Source organism: Orbicella franksi, chromosome 10 (genome assembly GCF_964199315.1).
Source record: "Orbicella franksi chromosome 10, jaOrbFran1.1, whole genome shotgun sequence".
In the NCBI taxonomy this organism is placed as follows: domain Eukaryota; kingdom Metazoa; phylum Cnidaria; class Anthozoa; order Scleractinia; family Merulinidae; genus Orbicella; species Orbicella franksi.
Window position 1 is genome coordinate 13,879,582 of NC_138154.1, and position 25,791 is coordinate 13,905,372.

The 25,791-nt window shown below is 40.5% G+C and overlaps 1 protein-coding gene and 2 long non-coding RNA genes across 3 annotated transcripts in view; 1 reads left to right on the top strand and 2 right to left on the bottom strand.

The window, feature by feature from the left end:
- Positions 1-613: 613 nt before the first annotated feature.
- Positions 614-25,791, bottom strand: part of LOC145499318 (uncharacterized) — a 37,129-nt gene continuing 11,951 nt past the window's right edge. The window contains exons 2-3 of the long non-coding RNA XR_014050916.1: positions 1,079-2,090; positions 614-1,038 (exon numbers count right to left, since the gene is read on the bottom strand). This is a non-coding gene — a long non-coding RNA (uncharacterized LOC145499318). The remainder of the gene's footprint in view (positions 1,039-1,078; positions 2,091-25,791) is intronic.
- Positions 2,278-25,791, top strand: part of LOC145499316 (uncharacterized) — an 83,068-nt gene continuing 59,554 nt past the window's right edge. The window contains exon 1 of the long non-coding RNA XR_014050915.1: positions 2,278-2,629. This is a non-coding gene — a long non-coding RNA (uncharacterized LOC145499316). The remainder of the gene's footprint in view (positions 2,630-25,791) is intronic.
- On the bottom strand, positions 7,138-16,108 carry LOC145499311 (uncharacterized). Its single transcript, XM_081478816.1, has 3 exons — positions 15,360-16,108; positions 8,847-9,107; positions 7,138-8,480 (listed from the first exon to the last, which is right to left on the bottom strand). Exons 1-3 carry the CDS (start codon positions 15,871-15,873, stop codon positions 7,201-7,203), a joined length of 2,055 nt encoding a protein of 684 aa, XP_081334942.1. The 5' UTR covers positions 15,874-16,108; the 3' UTR covers positions 7,138-7,200.

Consider the following 25,791-nt stretch of genomic DNA (forward strand, 5'->3'; position numbering starts at 1 on the left):
CGTAGAAACACCTCTGGAAAAAGGCGGGCAGCCAAAGAAAGGGAATTAAATGAAAAATTCCTTAAAAACCTTTCAACCCATCAACTATCTGACGACCAAGTCAACGTGCTATCAAGGGGTCTCAAATTTATCCCAACGCCCGTGACTAACAAAACCATAATTAGGCGACAACTCTTGCAGGATTTTGAACAATTCGCGAGAAGAATGCGCCTCCACTACATATATCACGGCCAAGATAAAGAACCACATCCTTTTCATGTCAAATCAAATCGGATGCCTCCGGTTCAACAATCCATCACCCTTGAAAGCTATTTAGAAAGTGTCAATTTATAAAGTGTCGTTAATTTACGGCTAAACATGGGTCTAATTAATACCATAGAACAAATTTAGCCGTTAATTTACGGCTAAACACGGGCCTAAATTAATAACATAGAACAAATTTAGCCGTTAATTTACGGCTAAAACTGGGTCTCATCAGATAACATGGAAGAAATTTAGCCGTTAATTTACGGCTAAACATGGGTCTTCGAATAACATGGAACAAATTTAGCCGTTAATTTACAGCTAAACATGGGTCTCAGTACATAACATGGAACAAATTTAGCAGTGAATTAAGGTTACAGTATACCTTCAGGGGTGTCTCGCGCGCAAGCGATGTAGCGCGTGCAGTTTAAGCTGTAGATACCTAAATCCCTATATCAAATTAAAGCTTATGAAGCTGGCTATCAAACTATACCAAGAATTTTGAAAGAAAATGAATTGTCGAATTTTTCACGACCACTAAATGCGAGCGCCCGAATCACCTTTCGAAAGCTACAAGTCAAAGCGAATTTCGTTTTTCGCCAATTTAATTTTTTCCTCGGTTTCAGGGCCCAAAGCGCTCAAAAAACGTGTCTGCGTTTTGGCATATTCAATTGCAGTAAAAAGTTACAGAACATTTTCGAAATAGGATTAAAAAAATGTGGAGTGATCGTACAAAAATCGCTCTCGAAGAAAAAGTATTTCGTAATTAACAATTCCCAGACACGCTTTTGTAGTCTATATGTTAAACTAGCCACTGTCCAAATTTAAGAGCAACTGAACAAATTCCCTTTGAGTTATAACTCTTTAAAGTGTCTGCTTCAAGTGAAAAAATTTATTCGAGAAAACAGCGCTAAGAAAAATTTTCTGCTTCACAAACAAACTCCGCCCACAAACGCCTTCAACTGGGTTCTCAGATAACTAAGCCAATCAGTGCAGGGAAAGTTTACTACCGTTAACCTCCTAGTGAAATTTACGCGCGAATCTCTAAAAAACTCTTGTTTTTCGCAATGCGCTCAAGGAACCGAAGGCAGAGAGATAATTTTTCTGTAGCTCGGGTTTTTCTTGAAGCTCGTCTGGCAAAATGGGGAAGATTAAAAAGGATACGAACGTTAGAGTGGCTGAGCGAGGGAAACAAACAAAAGAAAGCGCCGAGAGCAACTGTGTGTGGGCAACTGTGCATGGATAATACTTCAAATGGTCTCAATGAGTCCGACGATTCGTCGATATCGGACTCATCAGAAGAGTCTCTGTCAGCATCCCTGTTATTGCTGTCAAGTTCCGAAATTTTTACAGAACCTTTCTTTTCTCTTACCACGAATATTTGCCCGCCTTATACGATAACTATAGCTTCGTCCGCGTGGCGAACTTTCGCTTCTTCACTCGTTGATATATTTTCATTCGTTCTTCGCTGTTCTCGCTTTTTCGAACCGGTCCATGGTTTAAACGTGGTCTATGTTTACTTATAACTTAATAGAGACATGCCTAATACCAAAAATGCTGGGTAGTCAGAACAACAATGCTGATCAACTGAGCAGTCAATTCGTGACATCCATATAGGTAATTCCCGCGAAAATCGTCTCGGTTGATTGCATACGCGCCATAGGGCTGTCAATCAAGAGGTAAACTTTTACTTCCGGTGAAAACATAAAACCGCCATTTCTCCGCCAATGTTTAGCCTTTTTCAAATTTTTTTTTCAGAAATTAGAGATTATTCTTCGACCACTATTTTGACCCAAAAATCCAAATTTGAAGAAAATTGCCGACCCGAAGGTATACTGTAACCTTAACTTCTAAACATGAGTATCAGAATATAACGTGGAACAAATTTAGCCGTTAATTTACGGCTAAACATGGGTATTGCTACATAAAATGAAAAAAATTTATAAGTTAATTTACGGCTAAATTGGGCAACTGTAAATATTTGGAAAAATAATTAGCCCTTAGTTAATGGCTAAGGCCCAGTTCAGACGCCGAACTTTTCATGAGCCGAACTTAATTCGACTTTGGACCGACCCAAATTATGAAAAGTACACCTGTTGATTCAGACGTCGAACTTAATTCGCCGAACTTTATTTGGTTTAAACCAAATCACATCGAAATGTCAGCGATTTTCAGGCAAAGTGAAAACTACTTGAACAATACGTTACAATGATTTATGCATTAGGTTCGGCTCATGAAAAGTTCGACGTCTGAATCAAAGCCGTTCCAAAGCCGAAATTCCTGGCTGAGCTAGGCGGGAAGAACGGCTGGGCCGTTCCAAATTCAAATAGCCGTTCCTAACTGATTCAGACGCCGAACTTTTCATGTACTTAATTCAATGTATTTGGTTCGCCTCCTGAAAAGTTCGGCCTCTGAACTGGGCCTAAGTTCCGCATTGTATAATAAAAAGATAAATTTTCATATATGTTTACTGAAAAAGTTTTCGGCTAAAAAATTGTGATATATATAGAAAAATTTCATGCAAATTTTTTATTTATACATATACCCCTGTTTGAAGTTTGAAGTAAAAGTTATGGCGTTAAATGACCTTGTAGCTAAGATTTATCGATGTCTTCTCGAAATGTAGACGACTTTTGGGACAAACACAAAGGTGCAGTTCGGCTGCCTGTTGTCTACCGTCTTGTCTTCGACCAAAAACCAACACTACTTTGTGAGGAATAAATCGATGGAGGAAATGTGTCGTTTCACTTTGCTGGCTTTGATTTCTGTGCCCAAAATATATTACTTTAACTTACCGAGTTGTGTGGCTCAGCAGATGGCCATGATTCGCGGTTATAGAACCATCTTACTGAGTTGTCTAGTTCGTTATAGCGGGTTAAATGAATGGAAACAGAAGCCGCACATTTAACTAGAGAATGATGGTATGTAAACAATCACCTAGAAAGAATGTTCAGCTAATTAAACGGCTTAGTGAGTAACAGTTTATTTATTTTACATGAATGTAAATGATTATGTTGTTCTGGTCCCCTTTAGTCTCAGGTCATTGAAAGTAAATTAAAAATAACAAACAAAACTTGGCATAGACGCAGAGCCTCAATTATGAAATTGTGCAAACCAAACCGAATTTCCCTTTGAGCAAACGAGAAGATTTTCATGAACGCAAATCAAATGGGAGCTTTAAAATTGCTTACAGGCCAGAGTTTAAGCTTGTTCTTTTGTTTACGTTTTGAATTCATGAAAATGAGAATGAAAATGAATTCATGCTGAGTTTACGTCAAAACATGAAATTTTGAAGGCCTACTATTTTTGCGAGTCTACGGAAACTGGCACCGTCAAGAAACGTTTTGAACAACAAATCGGCCATCGTAGTCTAGACAGGGGACCTCTTCACTGGCGTGGACTTTGACACTATATCTGTCTCTGTACAACCTCGGTTGTTCATGAAAAATGTTGATTTTAGCAACAGACAGAGGTTGAAAGTCAGCTAGTTAACTCATTTAAGGTATATATATGAAAGTGACGGTGTCGAACGCACTCATGATCTTTGATTACTACTAGTTTAAATTTACATGTTTCTAAAGCTGTTGGGCTAAAGCTATCCCAGAAGACATTGCCGACAGTGATAACTTTTTGCCATCATCTACATTCATCTTACTGCGTTCGACAGAACGCAGTTCTAATCGCGTAATGCATAAAAATTCGAGAACTGTGTATTTATCTACCTAGCTATCTATGCATTTGCCCCCCCCCCCACCCCACTCCCCCCCAAAAAAATTCTTCTGGGGCGAATGATGTCATGTCCATGTGCTTTCTTCCTAGTGTTGCGCAATATTACGGACTTTCGAGTGTCGAGGAGGCTTATTGTGGACTGTAGCGGATACTGAAGTTGTTTATTTAAAGTTCGAAGTCACTGTTAATGGCATTTAATAACCTTGTAGACATGTCTCCACGATATGTGTACGACTTTTCGTACGAACAGAAAGCTGTAGTTTGGCTGCGTGTTGTGTACCCTCTTCTCTTCGACCGAAACTAAAGCTGCTTTCTGCTGAATAAATCAAAGGAGGAAATGAGTTTCACTTCGCTGGCCAAGAGTTTTGTGCGCAAACTACGTAATCTTAACCCAACGACTGATGAGTTCAACTCCCGCAGGGTTGCTTTGGTACACGAACATGTGCACCGTTTCATTGTTTCGGAAGTGAAAATGCCCTGTAGCTGTTACCCCAAAGCCAAGGCGATTCACAGTCGTGTTCGTAAACAAGATAATTGTCCTAGTTTTGGTACTAAAAGCACGTCGTCCCGCATACCGACTGAACATGTAAACATGGTTGGTGTCGATTTACACGGTCAGTATAAAACATCCATTACGGACTGCGGACTACGGACTGCGGACGGTGGACGGCGGACGGGGAACGGTGGACTGCGGACTGCGGACTGCAGACTACGGACTACGGACTACGGACTGGGTATAAAACACAGACTTATGTATAAGATTACACAATACATGTATAAACGAGAACAAACCTTCTCGTATACATGTGCTTTGCGATCAATTCACTTGTTTTCGTCCCTGCTGAAGGCAGACCAATTTCATGCCCACCTAACAGCTCAGGCACAAAATGCTGTCCCTAGAATTTTTGTTTTTGTAACATACCAAGCCTACCAAAACTCGAACGCACTCTTTAATCTACGATTAATACTAGTCTTGGCTAAAGTCTCCAAACAAGCGGCCCACCAGGCCGGAGCTTATCCCGGTTTCTGTAGCATGAAGCCACTAGTAATATTTCTACTCCCCTGGATGGGATGCTAGTCCATCGCAGGGTTACCCCCAGCATTAAATTCGCCGGTACTCATTTATACATCTGAGTGGAGGAGAGGCACTGTGTGAGTAAAGTGTCTTGCCTAAGAACACAACACAATGTTCCCGGCCAGGGCTTGAATCCGGGTCGCTCGATCCGGAGTCGAGTGGACTAACCATGAGGCCACCGCGCCTCCACTTTTCTATTTTCTAGCTGCCAGAAGCTAGAGCGCGTCGTTGGAGTTACATTTGCTTCTTTTTCCGTCATGAGCCTTTTTTTTTGGTGGCGGGGCGAGGGAGAGGGAAAGGAGGTGGGCACAAATTGCCCCCCATATGTCTCCAAAGGTATCCAATCAAAGGTCATCAAACTCCCATGGTAAGTTGCGTATATCCGAGCTTGTTTGCTGTAGTGATAGTCACGGATCAATCATGACGTCGCAAATGCCAAAATGGGGCGGAGCGCGAAAACTGGCGCACGAAAAAATAGGCGAGGAGCGCGGCGCTGGAACCTCGATTCTAGCTTGCTGCGAAGCCTCGCACCAAGCCTCTTGCTACAACTCCTTTTTTCGCCCCGCCGTTTTATCGCGCTGCGCACCCTAATTAATTGGAGGCCAAGAAGAGGCTAGTCCAATATTGATTCCACAAAATCAGAAAAATATGTTTATAAGAAATGTGAAGATTTTGGTATAAAATCGTCGTTAAGTCCAAATTTGAACTAAAACAGAAAATTCGTCTTCAAATTTGTGTGAACCACCCTTTGAAAACATGGTTGCCATAGAAACGTCAAGTCGCGTGACCAACAATTGACACACTAAAATGCTCCCTGATCATTTATAGGAAAAGCCTCAAAGTTTGATTATTACAGGTTAAGAATTTTTTTTTTTGGTGAGAAAAGATTGAAATAAGCCAGTCTCCACCCTTCCCCCACCCCTCCCCGCCGAGGTGCCTTTTACCTCTGTGTCAAAAAAAACAAGTCTTCGTCTGAAACCATTCATTTGAAGATGTGTTCCCAATACAGGTTCATTTTCATGCAAATCAGTCATCTTTAAATGATAGGTTTTGCAAGAGGACTCGTTGTCAAAAAGAGGTAGCAGGTAACCCGGAAATGACCTACTGCATCAGGTATTTGCCTCAGAATTTTAGCGATACCTAGTCGCGGGTTTTTCTGGTCGGTATTCACCCAAAGTAATGCAGAAATGAGCCTGCAGACAACAAAGTCAGCGTAGGAGCAAACTGTTGCATGTGTTTATTACCGTAATTTAATTACCGTGGCGCGTTTTTAACACTGACGTGTCCCGGCGTTTTTACTACATTTTTTATTTAGAGTTCATTGAAAAACCGATTTTCTTGTTTATTTGAGGTGAACTGTATTTTCTCGATTAAGCGTCGGGCTCCGAACAAACGTTCGGTTGAAATAAACTCTGTAAGCTCGGGTTTAATTAAACGCTCCTGTTTATTCGAGATACCATCCGACGTCTACTTGTCTATTTCAGATCCAGGGCTCATTCTTAGTGAAAAGCAGGTCGTGTGCGGCAAAATTATCGAGTTGTTACCAAGTTTACCTCAATTAAATATATATGATAAATTAAACTATTTCGACAGCAATTCTACCTAGAGCCGGCAAGCCAGAGACTCCTTGAGCTAACAGGAAGGAGAGTGGAGGCCCGCGTAATTAAATACATTAAATTGATCTATCCTTGATTAAAGTAACGTATAAGTTAGTAAACTAGCTCGGCTTTGTTTCTAAGTGCTGTAACTCGTTCATTCCACGTACACATTCACGAAGGCGACTCTGTGGTGAGACGAACAGAGTAGACGTCTAAAATTCAGGCTTTATATGGCCTAATAGTTCTTAACGTGCAGCTTAAAATCCACAATTGACGATATTAGGTACGATTCCGAACATTTCCCTAAACAGCTATCGTGTTCCAGTTTTTCTTCGTGCAAAATGTCACAAGTATTTGATCTGTACAAACTGTTGAACAGTGGGGTTCGTCACAGTTGTTCATGCAATGCATCTCTTTGTTTCATGGCGCGCGTTTTCGTGGCCGTGGACAATAGTGCAAAAAAAAAAAAAAAAAAAAAAACCTCCCTACAAAATCACAAGCACTTATGCCATGGTTATCCCAGAAGAAAAAATTACAGCTCGCACATGTTTTCTATTACACCGATCTTGGACGACAGTAACAATATTTACGCAAAAGAGGATACCTTTCCATTATACAATATGGCTGGTCTTTGTAAGCGTCAATTCGACTGATATCCCCTACAATTAGAAAAACACCTTTCGTCATTCTAACAGAGGCCTCATAAAATCCTTCATTCGGAGATGTGAGAATTTGAAGCTGATACAATGTGTCTCTAACGAGAGTGTTCTCAGCTTTATCACCCATCACTGCCACGCAGGAATCGCATTCATCGTTTGCAGGGTGCTTCGTGTCTCGAAACCTTTGCATGGCTTCTTTAGGCATCTCACGGAACGCGGTCTTTATCTCCTTCAAAACTAACCGCTGACACAACTTTAATAATTCATCACTCTTTGACGTCAGATCGTTGATGTATCCCAGTACAGCTGCCGCTGATTCTTTAACTGCCGGCTCATCAATTGACACAGGTTCCAAATCAAGGCATGGACACCAATGATCTTCTACGCCAGCGATAGCACAAGTGCGATTTCTCTCGTCAATCCGGGTAAACAAGCTTTGACCGGTTATAATCTCGCTGGGGTATTGTGGGTATGACAAGATGTGGCGCAACGTAGCATAAACATCAAATGGCGATGTTAGAACGTGGGAGTTATGCACGAGGTTGTTGTAGAGGTCTGCGTGCTTCTCACGAAACCATTTGGGTGTCGTGATTGACATGAATGGAAACCTCTCTTCCAGTTTACCTTGAATTGTTTTCCTCAACTCTGAAAACCGCGCTCCGTGGTCGGCGAAAATAATCAGTATAGTGTTGTTCAGGAATGATTCTTCCTTAAACGTTTCCAAAAACGCTTTTAGATATTCATCTGCGTAGCCGATGGTGTTTATGTCGTTGTGTGAAATTACGGCGTGGGATGAGAACCCAAACTTTGGTCTGTCTTTGTATCTGCGGAAGAAACTCAACAGGTATTTCAAAGACATGTCATGAGATGGTCGGTTGTTAACACAATGTGACTTTATAAGTTTATCAGTCTCGATCCAAAATGGGCGGGCGTAATGATCCGTCGGCGGATCTTGAAAACCGTGCAAACGATAATTGAACGATGCCAAGTAAGGCGAGTCTTCCGAGAACATGGTAGCGTATCCCTTTTCTTTATAGTTTTTAAAAATCCACCTCCAGCTGTCCACGGGTTTAGAAGAACTTATTCTCCGCCGAGCTTCCGGTTGCTTTCTCTCGTCGACCCCAGTAAGCATTGCGCACAGTTGAGCGGTGGTTCCATCTCCCACGATCGTCTCACCTGTCAATCAAACAATCAAAAGTCACCGCCGTGCAAGCAAAAATTAACCAGGGGGTACCTTCCCCGGTCAGAACAGTTTTGCCGTTTCACAAAATAGCTACGATCATTCGTTGAATAATCCGAAAAAAAGAAATACAAAAACTTAGCTGCCGTGGATCACATTCCTCAAAGTACACAGACCTTGGTCATTATAAGTTGTCGTTTTCGTCGCAGAGGACGGTTACGAAATGATTACGTGCAAAGATTTATAACGTACGCGCATAGCCATTGTTCTTCTCATCAAACCTTGTGTTTGGTTACGTTTTCATTGTTGTTGCCGACGTGGTTTGCTTTAGGTTCCGATAAAAAGAGTGTAAAGGGGTTTACCTTCCATTAACAATGAATCGAGATTCTTGGTCAGATATTCCAAAGTGTTTGGCATTTTTCTTCTAAAATTAGCAGCTGAAGTAGAGTCGAACATGATCAGAGCCACATTCAATGGAATACCTCCAGGCTTCGTTGGTCGCTCGAGAACTTCCTTTTTGGGAAACACGTGCATATGTACGTCTGATTTCGTCTCGCCCGAAGACGTTTCGACATCTACTCGGATGAAGTCGTAATCTACCGATGCACTTCCAGTAAAAACATCTACAAAAAAAAAAAAAAAAAAGAAAAGAAAAAGACATTTTTTTCTCGGGATTCAATTGCGTATGCATGTTAGTTTTTTCTCCGTGTAACCATAGTTATTAGAGGTGCAACAAGCTTTTTTCGGCTGACTGAACGTGCGTGGATTTTTTTTCCGGCAGTGGTCGTGTGTACATGAATTTTGGGGGTATACGTATGTTTGCAGGATATATATATATTTTTTCCAAAAACACCCGCCCCCTCCCTCAAAAATCAAATGGTCCACCCCTAATATATCTTCGATGTCAAAGGAGGAGGAAAAAATGTCTTCTGGTCGACCGTTTATCGATAAACTACGAGGAATGAGCAACAGTTTGGGTTCATAACACCAAACTGGTGTCGAAAATCGAACTTGCGAAAACAATTGGAATTTTTATGCGCTACTCATTTAAACACAGCAAACATACACACACCATTAATTTCTTTCCATGTTTTGATAATTTAAATGAATGAATGACATAAATGAACACAGACGAAGAAACGCACAAACGCAGCAATAAACAAACGAAGGAACGAACAAGGGAGCGAACGAAGGATGGAATCAATCAATCAATCAATGAACGAAGGAACGAAGGAACGAATCAATGAACGAAGAAACGAATCGATGAACGAATAAACGAATCAATAAACGAAGGAACAAACGAAGGAACAAACGAAGGAACAAATGAATGAATGAATCTATCAATCAAAGAAATCAATTAATCAATGTATGAAGGAAGGAATAAGCTGGACTAGATCAGATTATGAACCAGTGGTACTCGTATTAACAAGTCCTCCTGGCTAGTTACCACGTGACGATGCATTTCGACGGTTAAGGGCGGGAAGTAAGGAGCGAGGGGTGTGATGGTCATGCGGCACAAGAGGTAAAGTGGTCCATCCAAGGAGGAGCCTGAGGACGAGGCAGAGTGCCATTAGCCGAATGGTGAAGACTGGTAGCGAGGCATAGCTAGGCACGCAATTAAGCATACGATCATTAATGATAATTATTGGTTCTGGCCCCGAAGAGACAAGCTCTGCTAGATGAAATATTTGCCGACAAATTCCCCCTCTGAAACCAAAACAATCAGTCACTGAACGAGGAAAAATTATCGCCACAATGACGTCACTTGATGCAGTTTCCTACAAGCGAAACAATAGGCCAATACTCTATCATGGCTCCAAGGCTTTCAGGACAAACTTCTATGTTTGGAGGTGTTTTCTTTGTATCGAAGCCTTGTTTGGGAACTGGGGGACAAAAGAAACTTAAAAAATTTGTAATTGTGTACTGAAAGCCTCGGAGCCATCGTATGAGGCCTATTCGAACTTACGCTCCAAAGACCGTTAGACGCAAGTCGCTCAAATAGTATGACGAAGCGCTAAAACGCCAAAAAAAGGATACCTGAATCGTAGAATTAAATGAACATCTATTGAAACAGTTCGAAAAAAAACTCAAAAAAAAAAAATTCAAGTACTAAGTGATCGAATAACCGACGTTCGATATGTCACAATTTCAACATGACACCAAGGCTTTCTGCAAATCGCCTACGGTAAACTGCAGCTTATAAGCCCTGGGGCCCGTTTCTCGAAAGCCCCGGAAACATTTCGGGCCCGTAAAGCCAGTTTTAGTTCATCTGTATTTAAAAACGGAGGAGTGTATACGCCTGAAACCTCTTGTATGAGTGGAACCTCTGTTCTTAAAAGAACATGTGAATAAAGCGGCTCTGTAATCGTAAGGTTTGAGATTTTACTGGAGCTTTCGGGGTTCGAAAACGTTTCTGGACTTTCGAGAAATGGGCCCCTGGGCTTATACGACTTCGTAAGGGCTTTTAGATGAGCTTATAAACGGAGGGGCTTATATCTGAGGGGGCTTACAACCGGAATAAAAACCCGTTTCGAAACCAGTTACAGCTGCAAATGTAGATAAGAATACATTTAACACTTACTAAATCAACATCATTTACTATTAATATCGTAATAAAACGAATTCAAAACTAGAAAAGCTGGAGGGCGGGGTCTTATATCCGAGGGGGGCATATAACTGGATGTATGTTTTGGCTTACAGTTAGATGGGACTATACCGGTGGGGGCTTTTTAAGCCGGCGGGAGGGGCTTAAAGCGACAGTTTACGGTATATGTTCTTCTTTGTATCAAGTCTTTTGTGGGAATTATCACACGAAGGAGTCCAAAAAAAATTTGCAATCTTCGGCAGAAAGCGTCAGAGTCATGTTAAATTTATACATTATTCATCATACACAACAGGTTTGAAATATGCTACAAAAGGCTTGCCAAGGCACGACAAAAGTTTGGTTATCCGGCATATTTTAACGTGAAAATCGTGTTGTTGTCACGCGCAACTGGCTCCAGAGGCCAAAACCCGAGGAGGCACCCTAAGATTCCCCGCGTGTATACATACAAGGAATTTCAAAAAAGTACGAAATGTGTCGGTAGTATGCGAAGCGTTCTCGATTTGATGAAACTAGGCGCGCACGGTGGCCTCGTGTAATAGGCTGATTTAGCAAGAGAACGGGAACGTCACTTGACGACGGCGCGCGCAGTACAAATACCCAAATATGGTCGGATGACGACTGCAGGGTGCGCGGAATAACCTGGATTCCGTTCTAATTTGACCATATTTGGGTATTTGTACTGCGCGCGCCGTCGTCAAGTGACGTTCCCGTTCTCTTGCTAAATCAGCCTAATGTGGGGGAAGGAACGCGGGCTCACAAAACGGCTGGAGTGGTGTCGGGTACAGTTAAACTTGTATATAACGGTCACCCTTGGGAAAGGGCCAGGTGACCGTTATATACAGGGTGACCGCTGTACACAGGTTTCCTTTAAACTCCCCTGGAAGTCAATGAATGGCATTTTTATGTGCAAGTAATCACTCAATTTACGTTTTATTGACAACTTGATAACGAGTAACAGCAACGAAATAGACACGATAAAAAAGGCCCGCAAAATGTCCGTGATATACTTTAAGGGAGGTGCAGTATACTTGGATCTACGTTTCCTTGTATTTATTACAATTTAATGGCAGATTTACAGAACAAAAAACAGAAAAAAAATAAGTCATAAGGATAATTTGTAAAAGAGTTGCGTGACCCCATATAAAAACAAATCACCTCATAAATTATATAGCCTGCAATACAGGCGGATTAGCGGGCTCTAGCGTGATACATGAGCGCGCGCGAAGCGCGAGGCGAGAAAATCCGCCTTTAGTCGCACCATTGCTTATGCTCTTCCAACCGTTCGCCTGGCGAACGGTTTTTGTTGATTGGTTGCTTTAAGCCACATGACGTCAGACGCGAGAAAAAACAAAATGTGTTTGACTCGGGTTACAGGCCTACACGGACTCCTACGGCTCGTGACATTTCCACATTTGCCGTTCTCTCATAAATTCCAGCCTCTCAATCTTTTGTTTTGCTCTTCACTTGTTTTTGAAGGGCACTTAATGCTGTGTTATCAGGATAATTTTTGTAAAAGTAGAGTAGAGCCGATAGACTGTTAGAGGTCAGAGCTCTGCATAGTTTAATTTCAGCTGTTATCTATCGCTTTGTAGAGTTTGACACCTATTTAATTTGCCATGTGCCGAGTAATGTGGTTTGTCTTGCCTCATTTCTATTGCAGAAATGTAAGTGTTTTTTTGCAGAAATGTATCTCTAATTATTCGCTCCGGAGGGACAAAGTCGGTGAGCATCAATGTTGATTACTTGCATTCTATATTGTGATGCCGTGCCCGGTTGTTACATTAAAACTGTGTTAAGCTATATGGCTTTTCACCACGGATCATATTTAGCTTTATCCGGCGTCGCCAGAGACTGCTGTAGTCTTTGAGATCCGTTCTGTGTCGTCAAAGTTATGTTTCTTCCATCCTGAATTTGTTCGAGCTTTTCGTCTCCTGAGCTCGATAGTTAGGTTTAATTAAACCTCCTTTGTTCGTTTCGGCACATGATTTAAATTTAGCTAAATTTAGCTAAATTTAGATGTTCACGTCTGTTGACTGTATTGCGTCATGTATGCATTTGTAAATTGGTTATTTGAGACATTTTTGGCGCCAGTAAATAGAATTGCTTTGTTCTCTCTCATTCTTTCATGCCAATCATTTCAAGGGGGCGGTATAGCATAAACAGTGGTGTGACTACAAGCGGATTTTTCTCGCCTCGCGCTTCGCACGCGCTCGTGTATCGCACTAGAGCCCACTAATCCGCCTGTACTGCAGGCTAGCCCTTGATTGACGCTTACAATTTGACATTTCCAGAAAATATATATTCTCTCATTAGCTGAACATAGCGATGAGCACATGAAGCACTTGTACTTAAGGCTTTCATTTATCTTTTGTTTTCGTCTGTCATGATGGTAGTCTGCGAGCACCGCCTATTTTTGGCGACGTGCGGCGTGAAACAAAAGCCAGAAATCCCTCGCGTGTTCGCACCGCAGGCCATTTCGCACGAAAACTTACGTCATTCACACTTTGCTATGATGTGATTGGTCTGTTCAACAGAGCGCAAACAAACCACAGACACAAAAGACTGTTGTTCGGATGTGAGCAGCCGTTTCTTTGGGGGCAGCGTTGTGTGACATCCCAAGAAACGGCTGCGGAGGAGACTAGCTCGTGATGAACACATACATAGATTATATTCCTCGTTCTTTTATCCCCTGCCGAGCCAAACGAGCAAATAAATCTATAGCCCTAGGCCTTAAGGTATATATATAAAGATTATTCCTCGTCTTTTTTATCCACTGCCGAGCCAAACGAATTTTCCGCGTTTGAGCATACTATATATAAAAATCCCTGGGAAGTCGACAAATAGTAAATGTTTGGTCGAATGACTCACAGTCCGAAACCATTTCGACGGAAAGACTAGCTTTATATTCAGACTACCTGAGAGTATTCTACACTTATTTAGAAATATCAAGCGATTCAGAGAATTATTCAGGTTTTGCAGTGGGCGAAACTTCTGAGCAATTTGCTTGAGTAAAGAATATATGAACCATGTTTTATTGCGCCCTGACAGGTGGGTAGGCTCGATTACCAGCCGCTGTTTCGGGAAAAGAGAGCGGCCGAAATCGAGCTAACACGCGGGCACAGTCAGACCATGTTACAACTGTGTCACATTTTTCGGCGGAACAACTTCAGTTGAAAGTTTTTCCATTTGTTTAGAAAAGTCTTTCGATACCATGGCCATTTAGGTTTAGCAGTTTACGAAAAATAGCATGTTTACGAAGAAGATCAATTCTGGCCATCCGCGCGACTGGGAAACAATCCGCGTGCTTTGCTTGGTGCTAAAGAACTGGATTTTCACACTCAGAACCCAGACTAGTAGCTTCTAGTATTGCTTAGATGAGTTGTTTCATGCCTCTCTAGGTCAGAAGACAACGGTTTACGGATAGAAGCTCTACCTAAGTGTTATCTGTTACCGAAAGATCTATCAAAGCAACCGTATGTTGTGTTAGGCCCAGTTCAGACGCCGAACTTTTCATGAGCCGAACTTAATTCGAATTTGGACCGACCCAAATTATCAAAAGTACACCTATTGATTCAGACGTCGAACTTAAACGACCGAACTTAATTTAGTTTGAACCAAAACACATCGAAACATCAGCGGTTTTCAGGCAAGGTGTATGCAGTAGGTTCGGCACATGAAAAGTTCGACGTCCGAATCAAAGCCGTTCCAAAGCCGAAATTCCCGGCTGAGCTGGGCGGGAAGAACGGCTGAGCCGTTCCAAATTCAAATAGCCGTTCTTAACTGATTCAGACGCCGAACTTTTCATGTACTGAATTCAGCGTATGAGGTTCGGCTCATGAAAAGTTCGGCGTCTGAACTGGGCCTTAATCGTCGAAACATTATTCCGAGCAGGATTCATCTTAAACACACATACTGAAGCAAGTCCTCTTCGCCACTTTGCTAACGATTGTTATGTGCGGCTTAATTACTTTGTTTGGGCAATATAAGATGAAATCTAGACTGGGAAACTGAATCTAGCTGAAAACAAGCATGTCCGTGACGGCACGTGTATAATTCGTGACGGCGAGTATCGAATTTAATCCAAAAGATGTACAGAACATATTTTCTAACTTCAAGCCCTGGCAATTTCTTTAGTTTCTATCTTCTATTTTTAGTTTCCTTCCACATTGTAGCATAGCACACTGTAATAAAGGCAGCCTGGCTAACCTAACTCCACTAAATATTTCGCAACATTGCAACGCGAGGGCTTAATAGTTAATTAACAACGTACCTGTACGTTCGCCTGTATTTTGTACTGCAACTGGATCAGAAAGCACAACACCAAAATCCTTTCCTGGAGTCCTATCGATTTTTCTGTACTGTGCCGAAATGACACCTTCTCCTTCGACCCGAAGCACGTTGTTTTCGAAGCTTGAATAACTCACGCCGCTGCAGCGCAGTTTGCCGAGATCTTTCGTAAAATGAATTACGCTGGAGTGAAATGGATCTAGAACAGGAAGTCTGCAAGCAGCGCTGCTGTTTGCAACATCAGTTTTCATGACATCTAGATCTTCTACTCCTTTGATACTGTTTCTGACATTATCCTTGACTAAACCATCTTTAATTTCCTCAGACAAGAAAGGCGATCGAAGTTTGAAAGCTGAATTGAGACTCATCGATTTGCGAAACACAAGCGCCAAGGATGTCAGACTTACAATGCCCAACAAAATAGCGAATACCCGAAAGCGAAGATGTCTAACAAAAGATAATGGGCTACAGCCACGGCGACTGAGCATCCTAACCATCTTTACATGCGGAAAAATCGATTCCAAAATTATTTCATACCACGATCGAGAAGAGGGAGTCAACAATCAGCTGACACGCTACTGAATTCACTATGACGTCACGGCGCATAACGCTTACACCGATTCCAGAAAAAAACCCGGAAGTTGCACCGAAACGAGGCTTAATAGCCCTCGCGGTAAATATTCAAAGCAACATGGCGAACGAGGAAGTGAAGTCAATCTCTCTTCTGATGATATTCCCGACGTCAGTGTGAGCGAAGAAGAGATTGAAATATTGACACTCAGCCAATTGAAATTCTGGCTTAAAAGTCGCCGTATAAATTACAGTGGCAAAATCAAGGAACTTTTGGAAAGATGTGTTTGCCATCCTTCGATTGTCTCGATCTCTAATATGCGAAAAAACGACATGTTCTCACCATTTTTATTGCTTAAGTGAACTTTATTCATGGTCGATTTAGGAAAAAGAATCTGAATGAAATGAAAATTTTAAAAATCTACGATCCTGACTCGAAGAACAGCTTTACTAAAGCTAAAGTAGCTTAAAGAAGTAAAACAAAAACAGAAGCAAACACTCGAAAGAACACACGGAAGTAAATTTAAAAATTGCTCCGGATATCGGGAACATTGCAACAGAACATCCAAACGTAAACAAATTTCCTACGGCTGATTCATTTTCCGCTGACGACTTCAGTCTTCTCAAGTTAGAGAACATCCGATCTCTCTTAATGAATTAACAATCGGTGCGAGAGAATAAGACAAATCCTTCAGTTCAAAAGATGCTAATCAGAGTATCAAACAAGACCACCATCTACTCGCCAAGAATGGTGCAAACAAGGGTTCGGTATAGTGACAGCATCAATGCTTTACAGGGTAGGACGCAATCACAAAGCTGATTCATCAGTGAAATCACCAATAAAATTATCAAAGAAGTGTACCGCAGTGTAACAAAGACTATCAGCCACATACCATGAAAGATGGCCTAGAATATTAACAACTAGTAAAAGACAAGTACATTGAAATAATGCATCAACAGGGATAGACGAAGGTGCAAGTAACAAAATGCTTTCTTTTTGTTCAAGAGAAAACGGAAATTTTGGGGGCTCCCCAGCTGAGCTGGTTACAGACCCAAGTAAGAACAATCTCCATGAAATCATCATTGAAGCCAAGAATGTCATTGTTATGGATGGCGAAACCCTGAAAGATTGCCTAATAAAATCAATATGCAAAATGTTTGACTCTGGTTTAAAAGTAAACAAGAGTCATATTTACTTCAGTTTATGAAATGCAATGTACAACAACTACTCTTTGTTATGAGCAGAGATCGGAATCTCCTGGCTATAAATTGGAAGACCCTCTTAGAAGTAACTGAGAATTTTTAATGAGCAAATTGCCTTGGACAAAGAATGGTGGAAGGAGATACTTAAGAATATTGAACAATTTATGATACATATATTATATATGAACTGGCTTATGCTTAGAGATGGCCTTTAATACCAGATGTGAGTATTGCTAAAGCCAGAATATATAATGTATATCAAAGTTCCAATTAGTTTGTCCAGCATTTAATATGAGAGAACTCAGCTACTTCTAGTTTTTTTCTGGTAATGTTGAGTGAATATTTCAAAATAGTTCAAAACAATTGGGAATCTAGAAGATCACACAATGTAGGAAATTCTCAATGAGGTCAAATTCAATTGTATTTCTATGTTATTAGTAAATTATACACCAGACCATGTGTCCTTCTATGTTACACCCAGAAAATAGAACATGAAGCCACATAATGTACAATTTCATTACGGTAGAAATCACCAAATATTTAATTGCTACTGATGAACAATATCATATCGTGTACTCTGTTTTCATTCACTACCAAATGGCAAATTAAACATGAGGTGTCAAGAATTATTAGATAATTAATTTTTCTGCCAGTTTACAAGCAAATAGCTCACTATCCAGGGTTGATTAACAACTCTACACAACCTTAGTGGAATTACACCATCAAATATATACCATCCATATATTCTCCGAATAGCCATTTCAGCTTGTATTTTTACATTTGTAGTTCTTTTTCATTTTTTTTTTCATTTGATTTATTTATTCCATTCTAAAATTACAAAGATAAATATAAAGTAAACGAGTAAGAGGAGAAATTGAAAAGGGCAAAAATATAGCAAGCTAATTAGATGCCCTTATTTAATTGACAATAATAATTAGGGTAAAAAAGTTAACATAGGAGAGGAAGAGGTATGAATTAATTAATACTGAGCAAAATAATTCTGGAAGAGTGCTTTTTTAAAACGTTTTCTAGTCGCTAAGTTACGTATAGATAAAGGAAAGTCATTCCAATAGTAACATCCAATAACAGTGGGGCAAAATTTCCTTAAATTTATTCTGGAGAAACCGGGATTTAAGTGTTGTAGGGTTGCACTTCGAGTAACGTAGTTATGTTGCTCAGATACCAGAGATAAGGTGTAATTAGACGGTTTTTCATCAATTAAGTGGTCATATAGTAGCTGGCAGGTATATAGTTTAACAATGCCAGGAGGCTTAATGAGACCAAGGTTTACATAATGGGGAGTAATATGATCACGAAGTGGCACATTGTTGATTATTCTAATAGCTTTGTTTTGTAGTCTCACCAATTGTGACAATGGAGCCTCGTAATTGTTACCCCACAGTGCGCAACCATAAGTTAAATAGGGATATATAAGTGCATAATAAATACTTGTTAGGGATTGGGATGTCACATAGGGTTTTAGTTCTGCAATAACATGGTTCATGGTTGAAAAAAACAGTCTTCCTTAGAAAATTATCGTCAGCTCTGATTTACTTGGTGGCATAGAAGGGATGAAGATTATAACCTTCTTGCTTGCCAGTAAACGCTGTTTATCAAATCCCTGACATTAGAGAAATTCCTACAAGGCCTTAAAATGTGTTGTCAGACTTTTATTAGTTCACTCTGCATCTCCAGGTCTTGGGTGTCTGGCCTTTTATCTGTGTGCAGTCTATTCTGCACTTTATGTCTTCAAATTCAGCCTAAAAAACTTCAGGTAAATAAATAATGGGCAGGCTCCCCAACATCAAATACAGAAAATTGGCCCATGCAATAAAGTATCTGACACTACTAGTTCTGAAATAGCAAACCTGAAATATTAAGCGAGTAGAAAAGATTCAAAATTCGTCAATGGCTGTATTTAAATCACTAATGTCCTTTCACATTCAACATTGTGTAAAACAATAAAAATGCAAGCAAGATATAAATTCCCAACCATATTTATTCGTTGTAAAATTGGGCAAAAAGTTAATGGCAATGTTTTAAGAAATAGGTGTTGGGTCATTCGAAATATAATATTGGAATATTTTAGGTGTTTAAAAAATGTTGCCTTTCTTATCGTTGTTGATGTGTACAAAGGTGCTGCGTTTCCTAGGAACTAGTTCTTCAGCGAAATATGTGTAAATTACTTGACTGTTGTTACACTGGAAATAGTGCCATGTAATCCAACTATTTTGAATGTAGTATCTACTTAAATAATTTGTAAGCCGATTCTTTGTAGGATGCCTTGGTACATTCATGTTCTGCGAGCACCGTTGCTGCACTACATGTTTTCGGTTCAGCTGCGTTGTCCAGCAACTCGTTTGTTTACCCGCGGGTGTCGATCGAGAAAATGAAATGAAAATTAAAATCTAGATTTTGGAAGCGCTCTTTTTGGAATTAGTCTCGTTAGACTCCTTAACTTATTTTTTGTCTCCTGTCCAATTTTTCAGTCAAACCTTGCCCTTTCTATTAACCTTTTCAAGGAGTTTGATAGGGATGTTTAATTAATTGCGTTCGACGAAGTGGAACGCAAACCTAATTTTGACCTGTGGCCTTTCAGATCTGGTGTCCCTCTACACGGTTATAGGCCGAGAAAACCACATTCCTGTAAGGACACCAAAATGGCCACCCCGCTTGATTTTTGCAGGGCCATGTCACGGCCAGTAAACTGGTACCGTTCAATGCTAAGACATGTGATAAGACATGTGGCGAACATGTGAGTATGTGAGCAAGACATGTGAGGTCGTCTTTCTTTGACTCGTCTTTCTTTGACTTCTTTCCATTCAGTCGCCCTACGCTTCGCTATTATGTGCTCTCAGCGTTAGATTTTGGCGAATTTAAACGCTTCGACGGTAGCATTTATCGAAATCTGAGGGAATTGTCCTTGTTAACCGCGCGGCCATGGGCCGAGCGCGGTTCTAGGTTTACCCGTGGTTTATTATTTTTAACCGCGCGGCCATGGGCCGAGCGCGGTTCATGGTTTACCCGTGGTTTTTTTTTTCGACTTCGGTGCGAGCAGACCCAAGCTTCCACTCGGCCAAATTTTGAGTCACGCAACCTGTGATGTTTACTCGCCAAAAGCTGTTGAAACAATAAATCTCATCTTTCGCGGGAATAAATTAAAAACCCAGCGCTCGTCAAAAATTATATTTTTTCACCAGAAATTTAGCTCGGAACATATACATATTTATATTTGTTTGAATCGTCGATGAAATGACCTTTTCCGGATATTTTTTCCTTCGGGGTCAACCGAAACCTCAGATTACAAAATCACGCCGAACCCACATGTTGCAAAAAAATCTCTTCAAAACCCTGACTTCGAAGCGATATAACACTTCAGCGTTAATAGCTACCACACATCGGCAGGCGGTAAATCTATTCCTTAACAATCCAACTTTATCGTGTTAAAATTTCAGCGAAATCGAACAAAACCAGAATTAATTAGAATTTTTTTTGTGACCTCACTTCCCAGACTTGTCCTAACAAAGGAAGCAACGGTCGCCCATAGCAACCGAAACACACGAACATAACAAAGCCGACGTTTCGGCCAAAAAACTCCACAATTATCGCCTGAGAGTTTAAACTTGAATGGGAACATCTTTTTCGAACCTTTTTCAACTGATTTAGACGAAAGACTGGCCTCGGCGGGCTACAAAAACGACAAAGAGAAAAAACAGAACAAGACAGCAGAACACGACGATAATATTTCATCGCGTGGCTTTCGACACGAAAACGAAAATACAGCTTACTTCTGGATAAATTCAGCCTTAGAAGCCAGCAACCGGTCCCAAATTACTTTCTGTATCCTTACAAATGTCCTGATTTCCATCTCCGAAAGATTTTGCCCCAATTTTGAGCAAATAAACATTTCGCCGGCGGCGACCGCCATTACGGTGGCTTGCATACTAAATTAGCTAACTTAACAAAATTCACCCGAGCGGGGGGGGGGGCGGATACGACAAATTTGGTGAGAATCAAGAGTAACGCCAACTTTCTGTCACGTTTTCAATCTGTGGTCACTGGAGTGACCAAAATCGATACATCGGTCGGGATAGGGTTTTTTTATGACTTGTGTGACTACTTTGCTAGCCCTTTACTCGTGGAAAACACCAATTAAATTTAATCATGACTCTTGAGAAAGAAAGCTGTTGTTAATAATGTTATTATTGTGTCGTTGATATCGTTCATGCCCATACATATCCCGAAGAAAGTTCTAGATTAAGACCATTAAGTCATCGGAGATTTGTCAACGGCTACCACTGATGGTGCAATAATACAGTTTGTGTTGATCAAGTGATGTGATGTCTACAGTAAGAAAAGAATCATCAATGACTGCTTTGGAATGTGCACTGCGTTCCGACGGTAGTGCTAAGCGAACAGTTAAATTTTAAAAGCGCGGTTATAAGATCTAACAGATCTTCTTGTTAACCGCGCGGCCATGGGCCGAGCGCGGTTCTAGGTTTACCCGTGGTTTATTTTTTATTTTTTTATTTTTTTTGTCGGTGACCAGACGCAGACCTCCGCTCGGCCAAACTTTGAGTCACGCAACGTGTGATGTTTTTCCGCCAGAAGCTGTTAAAACATAAACACACGGACAATTTTACGGATATTGTTTTCTTTTTTGTGGGTAAAATATATTTTCTTTTCGCTTTATCAAAGCGTTGGATTTAAAGGGAATAATAAATACGCTGAAAAAAGGTATTACGTCAGCCATGGAATGCGCTGACGTTGCAGCTTTCACTTTCGTTACGTGACAAATCAGATCGTGTTTACTTTGCAAGTTTATTTCGGCAGAAGCGACGGTCATTAATTTATTTGTAATTTTGCGAGTATTTCTTGCGGTTTTAGACAAATGAAGTAAATCCTTTGACTGTTTCATCGCAGCGAGTTCATAGATCGGAAAGAAAATTAAATATTTGCAAGCCAAGCAAAGAACGTGTCAGAACGTGCAAAGATTACGTCATTGATAGGGAAATAACCACCGTACTAAAGATAGCCAATTCTTGAATTATGTGACTCGTGTGACTTCTTTGCTAACCCTTAACTCAAGGGAAAAAAACAATTAAATTTAATCGTGACTTTAAAGAAAGAAAGCGGTTTGTAATAGTGTTCGAATCTTCATGCCCATACATATCCCGAAGAAACTTCCAAATTAAGACTATTACGTCATCGGAGATGTCACAACGGCTACGACTGATGGTGCGATAATAGAGTTTATGTTGATCAAGTGCTGTGATGTCTACAGTAATCAATGAATCATCAAAGATTGCTTTGGAATATGCACTGCGTTGCGACTGTAGTACTAAGAAAACAGTTAAATTTTAAAGGCGCGGTTATAAGATCTAACAGATCTTCTTGTTTTTTCGCAGTTTTGTCTGCGACCAGACCCAAGCTTCCACTCGGCCAAATTTTGAGTCACGCAACCTGTGATGTTTACTCGCCAAAAGCTGTTGAAACATTAATAAATCTCATCTCCGATACTGACTTTCGCGGGAAAAAAAATTAAAAACCCAGCGTTCGTCAAAAATTATATTTTTTCACCAGAAATTTCGCTCGGAACAAATACATATTTATATTCGTTTGAATCATCGATGAAATGACCTTTTTCGGATATTTTTTCCTTCGGGGTCAACAAAAACCTCCTATTACAAAATCACGCCGAACCTACACGTTGCAAAAAAATCTCTTCAAAACCCTGACTTCGAAGCGATATATCACTTCAGCGTCAATATCTACCACACATCGGCAGACGGTAAATCTATTCCTTAACAATCCAGCTTTATCGTGTTAAAATTTCAGCGAAATCGAACAAAACCAGAATTAATTAGAATTTTTTTGTGACCTCACTCCCCAGACTTGATCTAACAAAGGAAGCAACGGTCGCCCATAGCAACCGGAAAACACGAACATAACAAAGCCGACGTTTCGGCCAAAAAACTTCAGAATTATCGCCTGCGAGCTTAAACTTGACTGGGAACATCTTTTTCGAACTTTTTTCAACTGATTTAGACGAAAGACTGGCCTCGGCGGGCTACAAAAAAGACCAAGAGAAAAACAGAACAAGACAGCAGAACAAGCCGATAATATTTCATCGCATGGCTTTCGGCACGAAAACGAAAATACAGCTTACTTCTGGATAAATTCAGCCTTAGAAGCCAGCAACCGGCCCCAAATTACTTTCTGTATCCTTACAAATGTCCTGACTTCCATCTCCGAAAGATTTTGCCCCAATTTTGAGCAAATAAACACTTCGTCGAGGGTGACCGCCATTACGGTGGCTTGCATACTAAATTAGCTAACTTGACAAAATTCTCCCGAGGGGGGGATATGACGAAAAGAGCTGAAAAATGGCCTGTAATTGGCTAAGGATGAGATCATCCCACTGTCTAAATCTGGTGAGAATCGAAAGTAACGGCAATTTTCTGTCACGTTTTCAATCTGTGGTCACTGGAGTGACCAAAATCGATACATCGGTCGGGATAGAGTTTTATTATTAAATTATATGACTTGTGTGACTACTTTGCTAGCCCTTTACTCGTGGAAAACACCAATTAAATTTAATCATGAATTTTAAGAAAGAAAGCTGTTGTTAATAGTGTTATTATCGTGTCATTTATATCGTTCATGCCCATACATATCCCGAAGAAAGTTCTACAAAGATTAAGACCATTATGTCATCGGAGATTTGTCAATGGCTACCACTGATGGTGCAATAATACAATTTGTGTTGATCAAGTGATGTGATGTCTACAGTAAGAAAAGAATCATCAATGACTGCTTTGGAATGTGCACTGCGTTCCGACGGTAGTGCTAAGCAAACAGTTAAATTTTAAAAGCGCGGTTATAAGATCTAACAGATCTTCTTGTTTTTTTTGTCGGTGACCAGACGCAGACCTCCGCTCGGCCAAACTTTGAGTCACGCAACGTGTGATGTTTTTCCGCCAGAAGCTGTTAAAACATAAATACACTGACAATTTTACGGATATTGTTTTCTTTTTTGTGGGTAAAATATACTTTCTTTTGGTTTTATCGAAGCGTTGGATTCCAAGGGAAATAATAAATACGCTAAAAAAAGGCGTTACGTCAGCCATGAAATGCGCTGAAGTTGCAGCTTTCATTTTCGCTACGTGACGAATAAGGTCGTGTTTACTTTGCAAGTTTATTTCGACAGAAGCGACGGTCATCAATTTATTTGCAATTTTGCGAGTATTTCTTGTGGTTTTAGGCGAATGAAGTAAATTCTTTGGCTCTTTCATCGCAGCGAGTTCGGTGATCAGAAGGAAAATTAAATATTTGCAAGCCAAGCAAAGAACATGTCAGAACATGCAAGGATTACGTCATTGGTAGGGAAATAACCACCGCACTAAAGATAGCCGTGGATAACGCAATTCTTGAATTATGTGACTCGTGTGACTTCTTGGCTAGCCCTTTAATCAAGGGAAAAAACAATTAAATTTAATCCTGACTTTTAAGAAAGAAAATTGTTGTTAATAGTGTTTGTATCTTCATGCCTATACATATACCGATGAAAGTTCCAGATTAAGACGATTACGTCATCGGAGATTTCACAACGGCTACGACTGGTGGTGCAATAATACAGTTTGTGTTGATCAAGTGATGTGTCTACAGTAATCAATGAATAATCAAAGACTGCTTTGGAATCTGCCCCGCATTGCGACTGTAGAGCTAAGAAAACAGTTAAAATTTAAAAGCGCGGTTATAAGATCTTAAAGATCTTCTTGCTTATTAACACCACTTGGCTTTGGGATGGTGACCGTGGGAACAGCTATATTTTGATTGCATTTGTTGATTAGTTAACCGCGTGGCCATGGGCCGAGCGCGGTTCATGTTCTACCCGGAGACCAGACGCAGACCTCGACTCGGCCAACTTTGAATTACGCAATCTGTAATGTTTATTCGCCAAACCTTGTTTCTTCAGGGTCAACAAAAATCTCAGATTACAAAGTCACGCCGAACTCACGCTTTGCAAAAAAACTCTCTTCAAAACCCTGACTTCGAAGCGATATATCACTTTAGCGTTAATAGCTACCTCATATCGGCAGTAGTAAAATCTATTCCTTAACAATCCAGCTTCATCATATTAAAATTTCAACGAAATCGAACAAAACCTCGCTTCATTGCTTGAGTCGACAAAGGAAGCGACGGTCGCCCATAGCCACCGAAACACATTAACATAACCAGTGAACCTACGTTTCGGTCAAAAAAATCCAGGATTATTGCCTGAGAGCTGAAAATTGAAGAGGAACATCTTTTTCGAACTTTTCTTAGGTTATTTAGACGAAAAAATGACCTCGGCGGGCTCCAAAAGAGAACGAAACAAAACACAGAACGAGACAGTGAGAAGAGCCGATAATTTATTCACCGCGTGGCCTTCGTTACGTTCAAGTTAAAAAAAACCTTACTTCTGGATGATTTCAGCCTTACAAGCCAGCAACTGGTCCCAAATTACTTTCTGTATCCTTACTTCCATCTCCGAAAGATTTGGCCGCAATTTTTTAGCAAATAAACATTTCGCCGAAAGCAATCACCATTACGGTGGCTTGCATACTAATTCGCTAACTTTACAAAACCCTCCCGAGGGG